At 55.3% G+C, this 18,267-nt stretch overlaps 1 protein-coding gene across 1 annotated transcript in view; it reads left to right on the top strand.

Moving 5' to 3' along the window:
* Positions 1-636: 636 nt before the first annotated feature.
* SYNGAP1 (synaptic Ras GTPase activating protein 1) overlaps positions 637-18,267 on the top strand; it is a 31,250-nt gene continuing 13,619 nt past the window's right edge. Inside the window, 10 exon segments of the mRNA XM_049653448.1 lie at positions 637-2,784; positions 3,390-3,511; positions 5,655-5,760; positions 12,015-12,106; positions 12,558-12,679; positions 14,467-14,620; positions 14,837-14,935; positions 16,479-17,105; positions 17,248-17,392; positions 17,620-17,764. Coding sequence (XP_049509405.1) covers positions 3,407-3,511; positions 5,655-5,760; positions 12,015-12,106; positions 12,558-12,679; positions 14,467-14,620; positions 14,837-14,935; positions 16,479-17,105; positions 17,248-17,392; positions 17,620-17,764 — 1,595 coding nt within the window. The 5' untranslated portion in view covers positions 637-2,784; positions 3,390-3,406.

Below are 18,267 nucleotides of genomic sequence, written 5' to 3'. Positions count from 1 at the left end.
AAGAGGGGGAGGGGCAGGGGCGGGGGGGGGGTGTGCAGAGCCGGGGCCAGGGAGGGGAGCAGCTGAAATGGAGGGAGAGAGAGGAGGACCGGGAAGGCAGGGATGGGAGCAATGGGGAAGGAGGATTGGGAGGCCAGAAGATAGGGGTAGATAGGGGCCGGAGGGGCCAGGAAACAGGCTTTGAATTGGGCTGAAGGGAAAATGATGAAGGGGAAAAGAGATTGCCAGAAAGGGTGGGAATATAGAAGGCTAGGGTTGGGGGGGAGACCTGCAGAAATAATTTGGAGGTGGGAGCTGAGAGATGAGGAAGATATTAAGGAAATAGAAGGACAGAGTCTTAGGAAAGGGGCCGGAAGGGGGAAATGAAAACACAGGGATGGAAAGAGAGGCCAAGAAGATGGGGGGGTAGTGTATGGTGGAGGGGCCAGAGAATGGTAGGGGGTTGAAAAAAGAGAGGAGGATGGAGGGAGAGAAGAAGGGGCCAGATGGAGAGAGAGGGAGGCAGTGGGGGGTGGGGGAATGAAGGGTCCAGATGGAGGGAAGAGAGGAGAGAGGGAATGGGCTGGGGGAGGAGAGACCAGGGCAGGGGGAGGGCCAAATTATGTGTGTGTTTATTGGGGGGGGGGAGGGGGCAATAGAAGTAAGATTGAGCGATGGGAGTAGAGGGCAGGTTAGGACCCTGCCCCAGACTCTGACCATCACTAAGGCCTTTGACCAGAGAAATGTACCCCCTGGGGTCCTTTCCGCCCCCTTCACTTCACCACTTTTACCCCCCTCCCCCACCTCCAATCCTTATTTCCATTCCCCCTCCCTCCTCTAGTGTCCATCACCTATATCTTTCCCCCCATACGGTGTCCGTTCCTTATATGAGTCCCCATTCTGTTCTTCCCCTATCTCAGTCCCTTCTCTGGCCCATTCCCTCTCCCCTCCCTTCTATCTGGTAGCTCCCTTATATCTCTGCCACCTCTCTACCTCTCCTTCATGACCCCATTGTCTTAGTACCCCTGTTAGGTGCACCTCATTTCCTCTGCCCCATGTCTGACTGGGCTCTTCTGGTATATTCCCTTGTCTCTAGGGGTTGACTCTCATTTCTGCCTCCTTTTCACTTAGCTCCATCCCTGTGATTTGTCCCCCAGTCCATCCTCTATCCCTACCCCATTCCCCATCTTGTCACTGCAAGTCTGTGCCTACCTACTTTCCCCTAATACCTTACTTCGCTCTTACCACTCGTTCCTCTTTTCTTGTCTCTTCTACTTCCTGGGGCGTTGGAGATTTGGGGTGCAAAGATGTAGGTTTTGATGGTTGGAACAGGGCCTACGAGACATCCCCATCTAAGCCCTGTGGGATTTCTTATCCTAGTAAAATTTTTTCCCTTTTCTCAGCTGTGTTGGTCTGTCTCTTGCATCTGCCTCCCAGAATCATCCTTACTTAAGTCCAGACAATATGTGTGTGTGGGGTGTGTGTTTCCAGAGTCGCTCCTAAGCCACGTTCCCTGCAACCTTCCCTGCTCCCAGGGGGAAAGTGTCCCCTAAACTCTAGCCTGCCTTCCTGTGGCTACAGCCAGAACCAGCCCCTCCCAGAATGTTTATATGTATCAACAGACTTCTCTTCTGGGAGCCCTCAGAGTCTGAGTGCGGTGGGCATGTTGCCTGCAGTGTGTGCAGTCTCAGAGCCTAGGGACTGGTGATATCTGTATCTAAGAGGGTATTGGAGAGAATCTCTGAGGTGGCATGGAGATAGTGAAAGTCTGGAAGTACTGGGGTTTCTAAATATATGTATTCTAGGGGTTCATCTCTGACTCTGATGTGAAGGTTACGTCCATTTGAAGAACATGCATATCGACAGAAAGGGGGTAGATTTTTCAAAACTTTCCTGCTCAGGGGTATTCAGTTAGATTTTATTTTATTTTAAAGTAGGCTCCACTCCCAACATGGGGATGGAACTCATGACCCTGAGATCAAGAGTCACATTCTCTACTGACTGAGCCAGCCAGGCGCCCCGGGGTACTCATTTAGGAGGGAGCTTAAAGAACAGTTCTTTTCTTGCAATATATCCATGATTAGTTATCCTGCAAAGGTGACAGGATTTGATTTTTTTTTCTTCCTCTAAATTGTTTCACGCTGTGATACCTTAAACCTATTTTCTATCACTTTGATGTCACCAATTTGATTCTTACTTCCATAGGGCCTGTTCCCTGTGTCCCTGTGATGGTGTGTAGCATTGGGATTTAAAGGAGAGACAGTTTGCAGGGATGGGGGAAAGGAAAGAACAGCTAAACTGGGTAAGATGCCCCCTGGGGCATCTCCGAGCATGGGCAATGCTTGGTCTAGTGTTCTTTTTCAGAAGTTTGTCCCCATCCTCAGCTTGCACTTTGGAGGCCCCCTCTCTGTCACAGGCCCAGACCTTCCATCCTTCCTTCCCCTCTTTCTTCCTCAAGCTCCTCACTGTGCCTTGGAGAGGTTCCTAACCTGTGGAGTTGGCTTCCGTCCTGTCCGTGGAGACTAGGTGAAGAGAAGGGGCAGTACTGAATCTTTAATCTCTGGGCATGGAGTGGGAGAAGAGATCAATTCAGTCTCTGTTCATTCAAACAAAGGCATGTCTCCTACCTCCTCACTCTCCAGCCCCTCCATAGCCAGATGTTGACAAGACCTATCCTCCCCCTACCACCAGAAGAACCAGAACTTTCCCCAGAGGTTGAGCGGGGTTGGGCTAGAGGAGGAGGGAGCTGAGAATAGAGGAGAGACAGGAGGAGAGGCCCTCTCCTGTCTCTGATTCTGTGAACAGGTAAGCTCCCTCACTTCCTCTCTTTTCCAGATGCTTAGCTATCAGAATTTCATGACCCAAATGTTCCTACCCACCCCACCCCCATCCTTCTTTCCCACAGCCGTGCAGCCCTCCTCTCACTGTCTTACAGATGGGTGAGCCACCTTCCCTCCAAGTCCTCATCTTCTGGATGCCCTCCCTCTTCCCAGTCACCCACCACCACCATCTCTGTGTGCCTTCCTTCTGCCAGTTTTGCTGTTCCTTCCATCTTTTTATATATATATTTTGATGTGGATGGAAAGCACGGTCACTTTCTCTACTTCTAAACTTGTACCCTCTCTGTCATGATATGCTTCCCCTCCCTGAAACCCCCCCCCCCCCATTTTTTTAACTCAAGTCTATGGAGCCCCCTGTGATGTGATTTCCCCTCCCCTCTTTCCCCCCAGATATACAGGCTTATCTTCTGTTCCTTTAAAGTTACTATGTGCTTACCCTCTATCTGTGATCTCAAGGCGGGTGGGGTGTCATTCTCCCACTTTGTGGACTCTCTCTCTTGCCATTTTGGGCCTCTGTCTCCTAAACGCATAGAGCGTCCCTTACTGTTTCTGTGTGTCTCTGTCCCCCAGATGTACGGGGACCCCCTATGCACCGAACCCAATACGTTCATTCCCCATATGATCGTCCTGGTTGGAACCCACGGTTCTGCATCATCTCGGGGAACCAGCTTCTCATGCTGGATGAGGACGAGGTGAGCGGAGTGGGAAGGTTGGGAAAAGACCTCTGGGTAGCATGGGAGAATGTGGAGAGAATAAGAAGGAGAATCCTCATTAGCGAAGGGATGACAGGCACAGAGAAAGCAAAAAAGAGAGAAACATTTGCAAGTGGCCTGGGGAGGGTGGCCACTGAGATTTGGATTGGGATGTGCAAAAGTACAGGCCTTCTCTCCCCTTGGCCAGGGGATCTTTCAGGGCCATATGCAGGGTTGGGAAGGAGATGTGGTTCTAAAGATTTGGGGGTGGCTCCTGTTGTCACCCTGACCATATTGTGGGATAGGTTAGGATGGGAAAGGGAAACTGAAGGGTTTGGAGAAGGGGTGGCAAAATGGGTATTGCTTTGGAGGGATCACCTCCAAAGTGATCCTTGAGAACCCTCTCCTCTTCCCCCCACTCCTACCTCAGCAAGACCCATCATTCACCACTCCCAGTCCTGCCCTAATCATGTTGGGAGAGGGAATTGAGGGAAACTGGGCGGTGGGGGGGTGGGGGTGCTGGGAGGTACTGGGAGAGATGACAGAAGTCATTGGATGTTGGTGTGGATGGCGGTGAAGATTGGGAAGGTGCCTGCAGTCAGGGTTTAGAAAGACTGGGAGGGCTTTCACCAGAGACATCAATCAGGAAAAGAATATAAGGGAGGGGAAGCCAGGGGGAGGAGGGGAACTAGAAGTAGAGGACATTTTCTAAAGGAGTAGGAATAGGAGAGGGGCAGGGACTAGTCAAAGTGTGGGAGGCGGGGGCCACGCAGGGCCATTAGAGGCAGGGGAGTATGGGTTCCCACCAGTCACTGAAGCAGCAGTGGGGGACCCATCAGAGAAAACGGGATGCAGATATGGATGCCCAGAGGTGTGATCCAGGGAGTGGCGGTGATCTGGGAGAGCAGCTTTAGACAGTGATAGGTAGCCTCCGAAACCAGATTAGTGGTGAGAGATGTGCTCCCAGTGCTGTTGGGGAGGGTGTGGTGAGGCAGGGCTAGAATTGGAGTTGGGGTTAATCAGGGTTCTGAGGGACCTGAGGGGCAAGTGAGAGTGTGGAAAGATGGCCAGCTAGAACTTCCAGGTCACAGGGGACATGATGACTTTAAAGGACAAGGTGGTTAGGGAGTCCAAGTTTTAGGCATTGGGGGGCATTTGAGTGATTCACTAGTGGTCGCGGGTCTTGACCAAAGGTTGTGGTCTGCAGGATGAATTGGGGAAACAGGAACCAATGAGAGTGGGGACTGTTGGGAGGATGAAGAGGGAGAGCAATGGATGGGGTAATGGTAGAATGGTAGAGATGAGCCCAGGTGGTGGGGGGAACTGGTGGCCAGCAAGCTGAGGGGCACTACAAGTGGCCAGAGTCTGGAGTAGGGAGGGTGGGGATGGGATGGGTAGGTAAGCAGCGTTTAGGGCCACAGGGGCTGAAGTGGATGGGTTGTGGACCTGGGGCTAGGGACTAGCGAGGCGGGGTGGTTCTTGTAGGGTAGAGGAGATTGGAGGATTGGAGCTGGGGATGAGGCTCAGGGAGTGGGAATGGCTCAAGAGAAGAGGGAAGTGAGAGAGGTTGAGTGGGGGGGCGAGGGAAGGAGATGAAGGGTGTGGGGAGGTGACCAGGCCCTTTGGGGGGTGTGGGGAGGTTGGGTCCCAGTCTGGCCGAAAGCCCGGCCGTGGGAGGGAGACAAGCTGTAGATCCTGATTATAAATGCAGCTTCTGCTACCCCCGTGACAGGCACGGAGGGAGGGAAGGTGGTGAGGGAGGTGGGAGGTTGGGAGGAAAGCGGGGAGAATGGAGGAATTGAAGGTCAAGGGGAAAGGGGATTAGGAGAGTAGCAGACTCCTGCGGAGTTGCGGGAAGAACTGAGTCGGGTTTGGGAGAATTTCCTGGAGGGTGTTTCAAAAGAAATGGAGGGAGGGAAGAGGAGGATGGGACGGGAGGGAACGAGAGAGAGAGACACTTGGAGAGAGAGGGGAAAGAGCAATCGACTCATCCCGAGACACTTCAAGAGTGTGCGGGAGCAGGGGCTGAAGGTGGGCAGGCCCGATGGAGAGGGAGGTTCATTCTTCCTCGGCGGTGGGGGCGGGGGGCAAGAAGAGGGACGGCTTGGGCCAGTGAGGTCTGACACACCCCCGCATCCCCTAGATACACCCCCTTCTGATCCGGGACCGGAGGAGCGAGTCCAGTCGCAACAAACTGCTGAGACGCACGGTCTCCGTGCCGGTGGAGGGGCGGCCCCACGGCGAGCATGGTACGGCGGCCGAGCAGGCTCTCGTGCCCCGGACAGTCGCGGGGAGAGGGCTGAAGGTGGACCGGGCTGCGGGGGAGGTGGGAGTCCGGGAAATGAGGGAGCTGTCAGGGGGTGGGAGGAGGAGGAGGAGGAGGAGGAGGAGGAGGAGGAGGAGGAGGAGGAGACGACAAAGTCTCTCATCCTGCGAGTGGGAGCCTGGAAGGCGAAGGCGCCCTCCTCTGGGATCTGGAGCGGGACTGGGGCTGTGGGTGAGAGGCCCCAGTGGTCTTTGCTCTGTTTCGCTCCCTTTTTCCTCTCCAGCAGCGAAGTTTGCCTGTTTTCCTGATGCTTGTAAAAATAGTCTCCTTAGATCTTTAGCTTCCTGTCCGAGCGTTCCGGCCCCTGCCCCTCCCAGCCCTTGGTCTGAGATCGTGGAGAGAATGACCTAGTTCCTGCCCTTCCCCCAGACCTCTGCCCCACCCCCACGGTCCTGATTCCTCTCCCAGACCTTCGGGCCTGTGGGCCCTTCCTCTTTTCTCCCCCCCCCCCCCCTTTTCTCTTCTCTTCAACTGCTGCTATTTTCTGCAGTTCTGTCGCCCTCTTTCTCTTTCCTCCCTGATTTCTCATTATTTTCTGCACCCCTCTTGATTCCTCTGTCGCTCCCCTCTGCTCCCAGTGGAACTTCATCAGACCCCCATCATCTTTCTGTCTGTCTGTAGAGCTATCTGCTCAGTCTGTCTCTCCAACTCTCTCCCTCTCTCCATCTGTCTCTTCCCCTCCCTCCCTCTTTCTGCCCCCCCTCCACCCCCCTCTTTAGTCATTTAAAAAAAGATTTTTGTCTTCCTGAGAAGTTCGCTTAAAAGGTTTCCATGGGAACAGTGAGGGTAGATGAAGGCAGAGAACAGAGATCTGCAGCCAAGGTGCAGAGAGACGTCCTCAGCCCCCAGAAACCCCCATTTCACTGCCCCCTATCACTGCATTCCCCTTCCAGGACCTAGGGATCCAGTTCCTCCATCCCCTCCAAACCCCCTGGTGACCCCTTTCTTCCACCAGCAACTCCTCCCCTCAGGGATCCAGACTCCCAGTTTCTCTTGCTCAAAGAGATTGAGTGGCCTGTCTCCATCCTTTGGCATCCTTTTAGCCCTCTTCTGATAGGCCCAGGTCTCACTGCCCTTGGGGGCCAGCTTTGGGGCCCTGGGTGGGTGGGTGGGCAGGGATGTGTGTCATTGTCATGGAAACCTATGACCATGGGGGTGTGTGGATAGCACATTTTTGTGAGGCAAAGCCAGGTGGTGGTGGTGGTGGTGGTGGTGGTGGTGGTGTGTACAGAGAATATGTGTGATGTCTGTCACATCTGTGTGTGTGTGTGTGTGTGTGTGTGTGTGTGAGTCATGTCCATGTCTGGGAAAGATTTGTGTGTGCACATGTGCATACCTGTGTCTAGGCCAGAATGGTCACATGCTCATGGAGCATGTTTATCATATGTCTCGTGTTTGATAATCTCTGCCCACATAATCCCCATCTTTCTCCTTATCCTGAGTCCTCAGGGTCTGGGGTCTCTGGTGTGGGTCTCCTGTGTGTTTTGGGTGGGGGCACCGTGTGTGTTTGGAGTTGGGGATGGTATGTGGAAGTTGTTGTGTTGGGGGTTCAGTAGGGGTTGGAAGAGGGTCCTGGAGTATATATAGTTGGGGGGAGGGTTTAGTGAAAGAGTTGCTAGCTGGTGAATGAACGTTTGGGGTTTTCAGGGGGACATGGAATGTGTAAAGGACATGGAGGATATGCAGGGGACATAAGGATCTTTAGGGGGGCTTGGGGGCCTGGGTCCGCGAAGGGGTGTGCTGAGGCTGTGGACGCTGGAGCCCAGGAGAGGTCGCCGGACCTTTGAGGGGCATTGGAATCCAGGGCTCCTCCTCTGCTGGGTGGAGCCGCCGCCCCTCGTTCCCTCCGCGATTTTGGTGGGGGGTCCTGCTCGGAAGGGGATGGTGGGAGGCCCGGTTGGTTTTGGGGGTCCCCTCGCCCCCCTCCCCCGTCTCTCTCGCGCTGTCTCCGGGCGACGGGGCTCGTGACAGAGGCGGCCACGGCAGCAGCGGTCGCCTAGCAACGGCGGCGGGGCCCGGGCAACGGCGGCAGCGGCGGGAGCGGCGGCGGAGGGAGCCGTTCCCGCGGCCGTCACCGCGCGGCCGTCCCGGCCGTCCCGGGCCCCGCCGCCGCCGCCCCCAACGCGCCGGGCGGCGCGAGCCGGGCCGCGCCGCCCCCTCTCCCGCCGCACCCCGCCCCTCCCCCGCGCAGGGGCGGGGCCCCTCCCCCACCGGGGACACCCCCGACCCCCCCCAGGGGGCGGTGCGAGGTAAGGGCGGGGCCGGGCGGACGAGGAGCGCGCGTGGGGGCGGGGGCGCGCGTGTGCGTGGGCGCGGGAGGGGGTGGGGAAGCCGCGGCGGCGGCGGCGGCGGCAGCTGCTCCCTCCGCATGTTCTCGCTGCATCTTCCGAGTGGGGGGAGTTATGGTAACTGGAGGGGGGCAGCGGAGGTGGGGGGTCGGGGACCGGCCTCGGGGGGGCCAGGGTCGCGAGCACGCGGGGGAGGCCGGTGCGGGGTGATCTCGGAGCCCCTTGGTGGACACGGCAGCCCGCGTGTCCGTGTATGTGTTCGTGTCCATGCTCGTGTCCCCTGTGTGTCGATGCCATGTGTACCCGGGGCCCAGTTCCTCATGCACACATGTGCAGCCAGCCGTGTGCAAGCTTGTCCTGTCTCATCGTGCCTCTGTCTGGTTCCTGCCTAGGAGACTGCTGGGCCGGCCACTGGTCATACTGGTACATGTCACCTCCGACCCTGAACATGCATGTCTCTCTCTGGCTGGGGCTCACCTCCAGTCAGTCTCCTGTGTGTAGGGATGTGTGGCTGCATGAGCAGGATTTTCCCTGTCCCTGGTGGCAGGTGTGTGTCTTTGCATGTGTTCCATCATTGGCCTGGGTATCTGTGTCAATCCCAGCACGGGTGTCCAGGGTGTGTCTGGATGTGGGTGGTGTGCAAGTGGGGGAAGGGAGTGAGGGTGTGTGAGTGGGCTTCTTGGCATCCTACTATGTACGAAACACCTTTGAGCTAGGCAGGTGTGAGCCCCTTGGTGTGTCTGGGAGTGGGGATTGAAAAGCTGAAAAAGAAAGGAGTGGGGAGAAAGTGGAAAAGTGGGGAGAAGGGAGGTGAAGAGGAATGAGAGAGGCTTGGCTAAGAGGGAAAGAATGGCTGGAGAAAGGGAATGTGGGAGATATTTGAGCCAGATTGAGGAGAAAAGAGGATAAGAAAGCTTAAGATGGGGAACTGGATGGAGGGAGAAGGGGTCTGGGAGCTGGGGAGGAGGGGCAGGAGGAGGAAAGAGGCCTTTTGGTAAAGCTATCTCTTGAGAGAAGAAAGGGGCAAGATGAGAGAGAGGACACCGGTTCATGTAGGTTGTATAGGATCAGGCTTGGTTGGATGAGAGATGGCCACTCAGGCATAGAGGCTGGCTCACAGTGAGGCCTGTCAGTGCAGGTGCTGTCATTAGAGCTTCCTGTCCCCTGCACAGTTTTGCCCCCCATTTCGCTGCTCTGTCCAGCTCTGTTCCTCATCCTGCTCTGGCAACCTTTCTCCTTGGCTCCCCTCAAGAGTTGCCAGCTGGGTAGGACAAGGAAGAAAGGCCAAAGGGAAGGTTAGGGATGTGGGACATTGGAGGGCAGGGAGAGATTCTGTGGGTGATGGCAAGATTAGAGAGATTGGAGAGGCGGGAGTCCAAGCCCTCGCTGTGTATGTGTGAGAGTGCAATTGTGTGTGTACACAGGGTGTGTACATGTGTGGGTGTGTGCACAATGCCTGTGTTACGGGTGTGTGTAGGTGGCTGTTATGTGTGTGCATGCGTGTATACATTGTGCAGGGATAGGACCTGGAGACCCAGGATCGCAGTGTACACTTACCAGGTTTGCTCTGTGTGTGTACACGGGTATGTGCTGTGTTTCCTGTACATGTCATTGCATGCAGCATTAATAACAGAATGTCCTGTGTTTCTGTCACTTTGTTTCATTTTCCTTTGTGGTTTTCTTTCTTGCGGTAGTGAAAGTCTTTGTAAGCGTATGCGTACGTGGTTTACCCGTACCTGTGACTTATGTGTGAGTTCATAGATCTCAGCTCCTGATAATATGCATGAGGTGATATTACTTCCAAGAACCAAGAGAACCAATTAGCAAATTTGTTCTCTGCCTGTCAATTCTTTAGTTCCAAAGCAAAATTTTAGTGGATTTCAAGTTAGTCTTTGCGCCTTATTAAAGGAGCCTGCATATGAAAGTAGTGGCTGAGTTTGGTTCCTTGGAATGGAAGTGAGGCAGCCATACCTGAGAAATGCAGAGACTAGGAAAAAGATACCCTTAGATGCATTGTTGAGTGTGCCCTCAGAAGGATAAATAATGTGTTTGCTCCTTGTTTTTGTTTATTGTGAGAGCAATCACTGATGCCTGTGTTGGAGTCAGGGAAGGGCTGGGGGAGAAGAAGGGGTTGTCCTGAGACAGAGTGGATGTGGTCATACTTCCCATGTGAATGAAGGATGTTTTTGCTTTTGGGGTACCAGGATACCTTGCTGTGGTTGGGATCATGGTATACTCAAGCATGTATCTTAGAGGTTAAACTGACTTCCGTGTGTGTGTGTGTGTGTGTGTGTGTGTGTTAGGGTTAAATGTCTAATTCTGTAATGTGCTGCCCACATGATTCCCAAGGGACTGGGGCCACAGGTCCACACCAGCAGCTCTCATGTGGGTGTCTGGGTCCAAATGTGTACTCCCCTGTTGCAGTGTTCACATATGTCTAAGCATGTATCCCGTGGGGTATGTGGGTCCCAAGGTCTCAGAACGTGGATCTGTGGCACCCCTGTGCTCACAGTTGTGTGTATGTCTCATAAGCACCTAGATCCCTATTTTTTGTATTGTGGTTATATACACGTACCCACACAGCTCAGTGTATGTTTCTGTGCTCTACACACATGTTCCCAAGGGTCTGACAAGGGTTCCTGTGTCATGGTGTCCGCATTTTTGTGGGCAGACCTTCTAACACCTGGGCTTTGGAGGCAAAGGGAAACTGAAGACTGATTCTAGGGTAGATTGCTGGTGATTTGCAATTCTGGAAGCAGACAGTGAAATGTAGCTGTGGCCCTCCCTTGTTCTGGAACCTAGAGGGTTAACAGGCAGCTCTTCCGGTCCCCCCCCTCCAGCCTGTAGCTTCTTGTTGCCGTGGAGATGATAGCCCCGCCCCTGATGCAGCACCTGCCCCCCCATTGGCTGCAGTGGTGACTGTGGGGCTGAGGGGGGAGCCCAGGCCTGGGCAGCCATTCTGGAGCTGGAGCCGGAGCTTGGCATCCCCCCACTTTCATTCTCCTCTAGCCCCTTGGCCCCTCTAAATTCCCTGGCAGCAGAGCCCCAGCTTCCCTCCTCTGAGCTGCCACCCCTCTAGACTCGTGGCAGTCTGAGCTTCATCCGCATTCTCTTCCCCTCCTCCTCTTCTCCCTACCCTCACTTGGGAGTCCCCTGAACCTCCACTGCTCATCCTCCCCACTCCCTGCCCACTCCCCTGCATTCTTCTCTTTTCCTCTTCCCCACCCCCCTTCCCTCCTGAGTCCCTGCCACTGCAGTGCACGTGGAACCTGCCCTTCTCCCCTCCCCCTCCCATCTGCCCCTTCCTTGAATTTTCTGTTCCCAGGCTTCTTCCCCTGCCACTCCTCACAGGTCGCTTCTAAGACTTCCCCCTCCAGACCAGGGAGGGGGTCATGGGAGGCAGCCCTGGCTGTCCAGACAGACAGGGGTTCCAGGAGAGGGGGGCAGGTGGAAGATGTGCCCAGCTGAGGGGAGAGGAAAGCCTGCCTATGGGCAATGACCTTTAACCCAACTGCCCCCCCCAGCTAGCCCCTTCCTGGGGGGGGTGGGCACCAAGGACCTAGCTTCTGTGGATCTTTGGTGTCCTTTTATCACTGGGGTTTTACTGACCCTCTCAGCCATGCCCTTCTGCTGACTGCCAGTCCCAGTCATGGGCCTAAGGCCTCCCACCCCATCCCCCTCGGGGGGCTCCGGCTCGGGTTCTTTACCCCCTCCTTCCCGCCGTCAGCCTCTCAGCCGCCGCTGCTCTTCCTGCTGCTTTCCGGGGGGTAGGTGAGGCTGGAGCTGAGGGGCAGAGGGAGGTGGGCGAATGGGCTGGGGCCAGAGTTGGAAACCTGGGCTAACAGCAACCCCTCCCCAACTTCCCTTCTGGCTCTTTATCCCCCTCCAGAATACCACTTGGGTCGCTCGAGGAGGAAGAGCGTCCCAGGGGGGAAGCAGTACAGCATGGAGGCCGCCCCCGCTGCGCCCTTCCGGCCCTCGGTGAGTGAAGGCACCAGCCAGATGTGGCTCAGCTGGGTCCCCTCCTCTCTAGCCCCAGCTGGAGCCCCAGGATTCTGAGAAAGGGGGCAGGAGGGAGAGAGAGAGAAAGCGCGCGCACACTCACTCATGCGCGCGCCTCTCCCCACCTCTTTGGTTTCCCCCTCCTTGGCTCTGTCCCCCTGCTTCTCAGACCAGCCCTCCCACCTTCTCCAAGCTGGTGTGTGTGTGTGTGTGTGTGTGTGTGTGTGTGTGTGTGTGTATGCTTGCACCCGTTGGGAGCAAGGGAAGAAAAATTGGTAGCAGGGCTCCCATCTCCATTTCCTCATCTCTAGAGACTTCCCTTCCCCCCCCCCATCCCACTTTCATCCAGGGACTCTACCAGCTGAGGGGTGAGTAGGTAGAACTGACCCTGCCCCAATCCACCCCTCTCCCCATTTCCCCCCCACCCCAGCAAGGCTTCCTGAGCCGGAGGCTAAAAAGCTCCATCAAACGCACGAAGTCACAACCCAAACTTGACCGGACCAGCAGCTTTCGCCAGATCCTGCCTCGCTTCCGAAGTGCTGACCATGACCGGTACAGGGGCTGGAGTGGGCGGGATGAGCTGGATGCAGCATAGGGGACTCTTGGGTGAGATTGGAGGGAAGGAGGCTATCTAGGTGCAGAGAATGAAGGCCGTGGATTGGTGGATTGGTTGAGGGATGTTATGGGACAAGGGACAGAATGGAGAAGAGGAAGCAGGAGAGAGGCACGGTGCAGGGAGAGGACAAGCTGAGAGGCAGGAAGAGAATGAAGGTGAGGCCAAGGAGGGACTCTCCTGGTCACCAGAAGGATGGGCTCCATCCCCGGATTGAAGGAGCTGTACAGGACAGAGGAGTAATGGAGCCTGGGAGCCTGGGAAACACTGAAGGAATCCAGGGAAGGGGTGGTGGGTTGGTAGGAGAGGGAGCAGTGTGATCTAGGAGAAGGGTGTGAGGGAATGGCAGCAGTTGGAGTGGGGCTGGGGCTGGCAGATACTGATGGATGAGGGAAGGGCAGCAGAAAGCCTGACAGAAAGGGGAGGCTGACACAGGTATGCAGGCTGACAGAACTGGGAGGGGAAGCTGTATGGTTAATCGTGGAATGAAGTATGAGGCAGAAATCCCTCTGAGAAGTCCAGGGGGCACTGTCTCTGAGACTGGGGTTGCAGGAGATCTGATATTTGCTTCTGTTGTCTGCCTCTTGGGGTCCCTCTTTGGGTTTCCCCCTCACCCAGTCTCTCCCCAGGGAGAACCCTGTCCTCCCTTTCCCCCCATGTCTGGCCGCCCCCAGGATTGGACAGGTAGGGAGGTTGGGATAGGTGAGTCACACCTTCCCCTACCCCCCTCCTATGTCACCAGAGCTGGATTTGGGCCTGGCGGGGGGGTGAGGGCATGGTATTCCTGGCGGGGGGGGCGGGGGGCCGGGGGAGCGTCGCGCTGACGGCAAAGGAGCCCAAGATGACGGGGCTGCTATAAATAGCCTCATGGAGGCTCCCACACCCGAGCTCTCCCTCCCGCTTTCCCCGCTGCTCTCCACTCTTCCTCCCCTAGCCATCTCCCAGCCATTCACTATCCCATCCCTCTGTGTTGTGTGCTACGTCCTCCATTCCCTCAGTCCCCTTTACCTTCTGCTCCCTGGTGTGGTCCCTGCTTGTCCCCCACCTCTGTTCCCACGCCCGTCTTCCCAGCTGCTCCTCATCTTCTTCCATCCTCGGTCTTTCCGCACGTGGCTTGGCCTCCCCCTTCTCCCTCCTGCCCTACCTCCTCCTCTTCCCCAGGCCCCATTTTCAATCTCTTCCTTCTCACTTCTCTGCCCACAGCTTTCTCCTATTGCTTGTGATTTCCCCTCCCTCCTTCCTCTGATTCTGCTAAAACTTGTCCTCTGCTTTCATTCATTCATTCTTTGAATCATTACATGTTTTTTAGGTACTAGCTGTGTGCCAGGCCCAAATAAGCATTTTCTTTGTATTTCTGGTTCTTTACTCCTACTTTTTCCCCTGATATTGAGGCTCTGATTTGGGGGGTGGGGGTGGTCACCTAAAAGTGCCCCACACCCACCTGTTCTCTTTGTTTTTGTTTTTGTTTTCCTTTCTGCCATGGTCCATTTCTGGGTTGAGGTATTTCCAGGTGTCCCCAGTCCTCACAACCCCTTAGGTGTGAATTGGGGGGTAGGAGTTTCTTAAAGGGTCCTGGCTTCTCTCATTTTCCTCATGTCTTTCTGTCTGTGTCTGTGTGGGAAGGGGGCTCAGGGGACTCTTTCCCCAGGTCCCTACCCTAGAGCTAGCCCCTGGGTGTGTAAGAAGAGTGGGGCCCTGACCCTGTCATCGGACCCTTCCCTGCCAGGGCCCGGCTGATGCAGAGCTTCAAGGAGTCACACTCGCACGAGTCTTTGCTGAGCCCTAGCAGTGCGGCCGAGGCCTTGGAGCTCAACTTGGATGAAGATTCCATTATCAAGCCAGTGCATAGCTCCATCCTGGGCCAGGAGTTCTGTTTTGAGGTACTGGTTCTCGCGGACTGAGGAGGGCAGGAGTGATGGAGGGTGAGGGCACGGAGGCCTGACGAAGGTAGCACAGGTGGGGATGGTAAGGAAACAGAAACCTCCGGGGTTGAAAGAAAGGAGGGAAGGCCAGGGAGGAAGACACAGTGATGGAGTCTCCAGTCTTAGGAGTCACCTCCCCTCTGGAGCCCCATCTCAACCCCCACCCCTCTCTAGGTAACAACGTCTTCAGGGACAAAATGTTTTGCCTGTCGTTCTGCCGCCGAGAGGGACAAATGGATCGAGAACCTACAACGGGCAGTAAAACCAAACAAGGTATCGGGAGTAAAGGAGACCCAGACAGCATGGGCAAGGCAAAGGTCAAGCCACGGGGGAAGCCGGGGGCCTAGGGGGCAAGATGAGCTCTAAAGGAAAGGGAGGCTTGGAGAGGAGGAGATCTGGGTGAGCAGGAGGTGACCCCCACTTGTTTCTGAGTCCCCCCATGTCTTTTTACCATTCCTCCTACCTTGTGATGTTTCTTTGCCATAGAAGTCACAGACTTACAAAGCCGATTCGTCTTCCCTGGGGGCAGCAATGCCCCACCAACACCCTGGCAGTGGTCGCCTAGCCCCTGCCTGCAGCGTTCCTGCACAGCTACAGTTGTCAGCTAGCCAAGTGTCTAGACCTCAGTTCCCTCTCCGTAGAGCTGGTGGGAATGGGGTTTAGATGGGGATTCGATGACCTCTAAAGTCCCCTCTGGCTCAGAAATTCTACAGTCTGTGTTCTTCCCAAGGCTTCTCTTTCCCAGGAGACATGCTCCCAGTTCCCTCAGCTATTCTCGAATCCCACTTTCCAGTGAGCCCACAGTCCTGGTGACCCTCCTCCAGGGGGCCCTTGTTTTTCATTGTCCTTAATTAGACCCTACTTGCTGGATACAGTCTAACGCGTGCAGAGTCCGAACGCCATGCTTTCTTCTTACTGTGACTGTGACATCCCCTGGGCTTCACTATGACCTTGTGGTCCATTGTATCCTCAAGGCCCTTTCATGCTACATGTAGCCTCCCCCATCCTGTATTTATGCAGCTCACTTTTTTTGTTTTTGCAATCAACTTCTGATTGTCTTTGGAGGACTCCCCAGTTCTTCCCTTCAAATTCCACCTTATTTTTGGTTTATTATTCTAGCTTTTGAAAATTTTCCCAATGCTGATTCTGTTGTCTGGTGTATGGCTACCATCTGCATTCGTTTTCTAGGGCTGCCGTAACTAATTACCACCAATTAGGTCACTTAAAACAAAAGAAGTTCATTCCTTAACAGTTTGGGAGACTAAAAGTCTAAAATCAAGGTGTTGGCAGAACTTTGTTTCCTCTGAAGCTCTAAGGGAGAATCTTTCCCTGCCTCTTTTGTTTTTGCTTTTGTTTTCTTTTTTTCTTTCTTGCCTTTTAGCTCCTGGGGTTGCCAACAATCTTTGGCATTCCTTGACTTACAGCCGCACCTGTCCAATTTCTGCCTCCGTGTGTCTCTGGTCTCTAAATCTCTCTCCATACAGATATGAGGCATTGGATTTAGAGCCCGCTCTAATCTAGCATGAACACATCTTAATATGAGTGTACCTCATATTAAGGTGGACCCTTTTAAGGGACCCATATTAAGGTGAACCCATATTAAGTGGACCCTTTTCCCAGTTAAGGTCACGTTCATAGGTTTCAAGTGGACATGAATTTTGGAAGGAAGATACTAGTCAACCCAGTACACGTACTCTCAGCCTTCCGATTGCTATCTCAGAGACTGTCTCTCACTTTCTCACTGTCTCTCCCCTTTTGGTGTCTCTGTCTCTCTCTCCCTTCCCCTTTATCCGCCATGCCCACCCCACCCCACCAGGACAACAGCCGACGGGTGGACAATGTGTTGAAGCTGTGGATCATAGAGGCTCGGGAGCTCCCCCCCAAGAAGCGGTACTACTGCGAGCTCTGCCTGGATGATATGCTGTATGCCCGCACCACCTCCAAGCCCCGGTCGGCCTCGGGGGACACCGTCTTCTGGGGCGAGCACTTTGAGTTTAACAATCTACCGGCTGTCCGTGCCCTGCGGCTACATCTGTACCGTGACTCAGACAAAAAGCGCAAGAAGGACAAGGCGGGCTACGTTGGCCTGGTGACTGTGCCCGTGGCCACCCTAGCTGGGCGCCACTTCACAGAGCAGTGGTACCCCGTGACCCTGCCGACAGGCAGTGGGGGCTCTGGGGGCATGGGGGGTTCAGGAGGGGGCGGGGGCTCAGGGAGCGGCTCAGGGGGCAAGGGCAAAGGAGGCTGCCCAGCTGTGCGGCTGAAAGCACGCTACCAGACGATGAGTATCCTGCCCATGGAGCTGTATAAGGAGTTTGCAGAGTACGTCACCAACCACTACCGGATGCTGTGTGCCGTATTGGAGCCCGCCCTGAATGTCAAGGGCAAGGAGGAGGTTGCCAGTGCACTGGTTCACATTCTGCAGAGTACGGGCAAGGCCAAGGTGAGTGCTGTGCCCCCAGGAATAGGTAACCTGGGAGTGGGCACTTGCTTGGGAGAGGGGGATAGTAAGGATAGGGCACTAATGTCTTCAGAATGAGCTTGGGTTGTATGGAGGCTGACCCTTGGATTTTCCCGGGCCTCAGGACTTCCTTTCAGACATGGCCATGTCCGAGGTAGACCGGTTCATGGAACGGGAGCACCTCATATTCCGCGAGAACACGCTCGCCACTAAAGCCATAGAAGAGTACATGAGACTGATTGGTCAGAAATACCTCAAGGATGCCATCGGTACGACCTAGTCTCAGGTCTTCTTCCCAAACCTGCCACACGTGCCTCACAACCCTAAACCTGGCTACCCCAGACCCCAAGTCACCCTTCCTCAGCTTGAATGCTTCCAAGCCTCGAGTCCCCGGACTCCAGCCTCCAACCATGGGATTCCGAGATTCCCCAACCCAGGCAGCCCCCATCCCTGCCCTTGGCAAGTATGACCACCCTCTGTTGTGCCCCCACCCCAGGGGAATTCATCCGTGCTCTGTATGAGTCGGAGGAGAACTGCGAAGTGGACCCTATCAAGTGCACGGCGTCCAGCCTGGCAGAGCACCAGGCCAACCTGCGGATGTGCTGTGAGTTGGCCCTGTGCAAGGTGGTCAACTCCCACTGGTGAGACTGGGAACGCTGGGTGGGGGCCGGGGCTGGGGTCGTGTGTTCATCTGTTCATCCATCTGTCCATCCGCAAAGAGGACTGAATACTGGTTATGGGCGAAGCGGCGTGCTTGGGGCTGTAAGGCAGGCAGACAGAAGATTGAGGCCTGGCCCCTGCCCTTAGAGGGACAGGTTAGATACACAGAAAGCTACGGAACAGTTGTACTGTGTGTTAAGTGCCAAGGAAGGTTCCCTCCCCCCAGGCAACATAAGGCCAGAGAAAGTGGAGGTTTGATTGAGATAAGCTGGGAAGGCTTCGTGAAGGAGGTACCCCCGCCCCTCTACCCCCCCCCCCCTCGCCCAGGGCTGGGCTTTGAAGACCGGGTTAGGTTCTGATGTGTGGATTTGATGGGCAAAGAAGACATTCGGGGAGAATGCCATGGGAGGGGCACATGCATGAAGGTGAGGGCCCGGGAGCTTTCGGAGGCCAGCAGTTAGGCCAGGTTTAATGGAGCACATGG

The sequence above is a fragment of the Panthera uncia genome (genome assembly GCF_023721935.1).
Source record: "Panthera uncia isolate 11264 chromosome B2 unlocalized genomic scaffold, Puncia_PCG_1.0 HiC_scaffold_24, whole genome shotgun sequence".
Classification (NCBI taxonomy): Eukaryota; Metazoa; Chordata; class Mammalia; order Carnivora; family Felidae; genus Panthera; species Panthera uncia.
The sequence above is the reverse complement of the archived record's forward strand: the minus strand, read 5'-3'. Positions and strand labels throughout refer to the sequence as shown.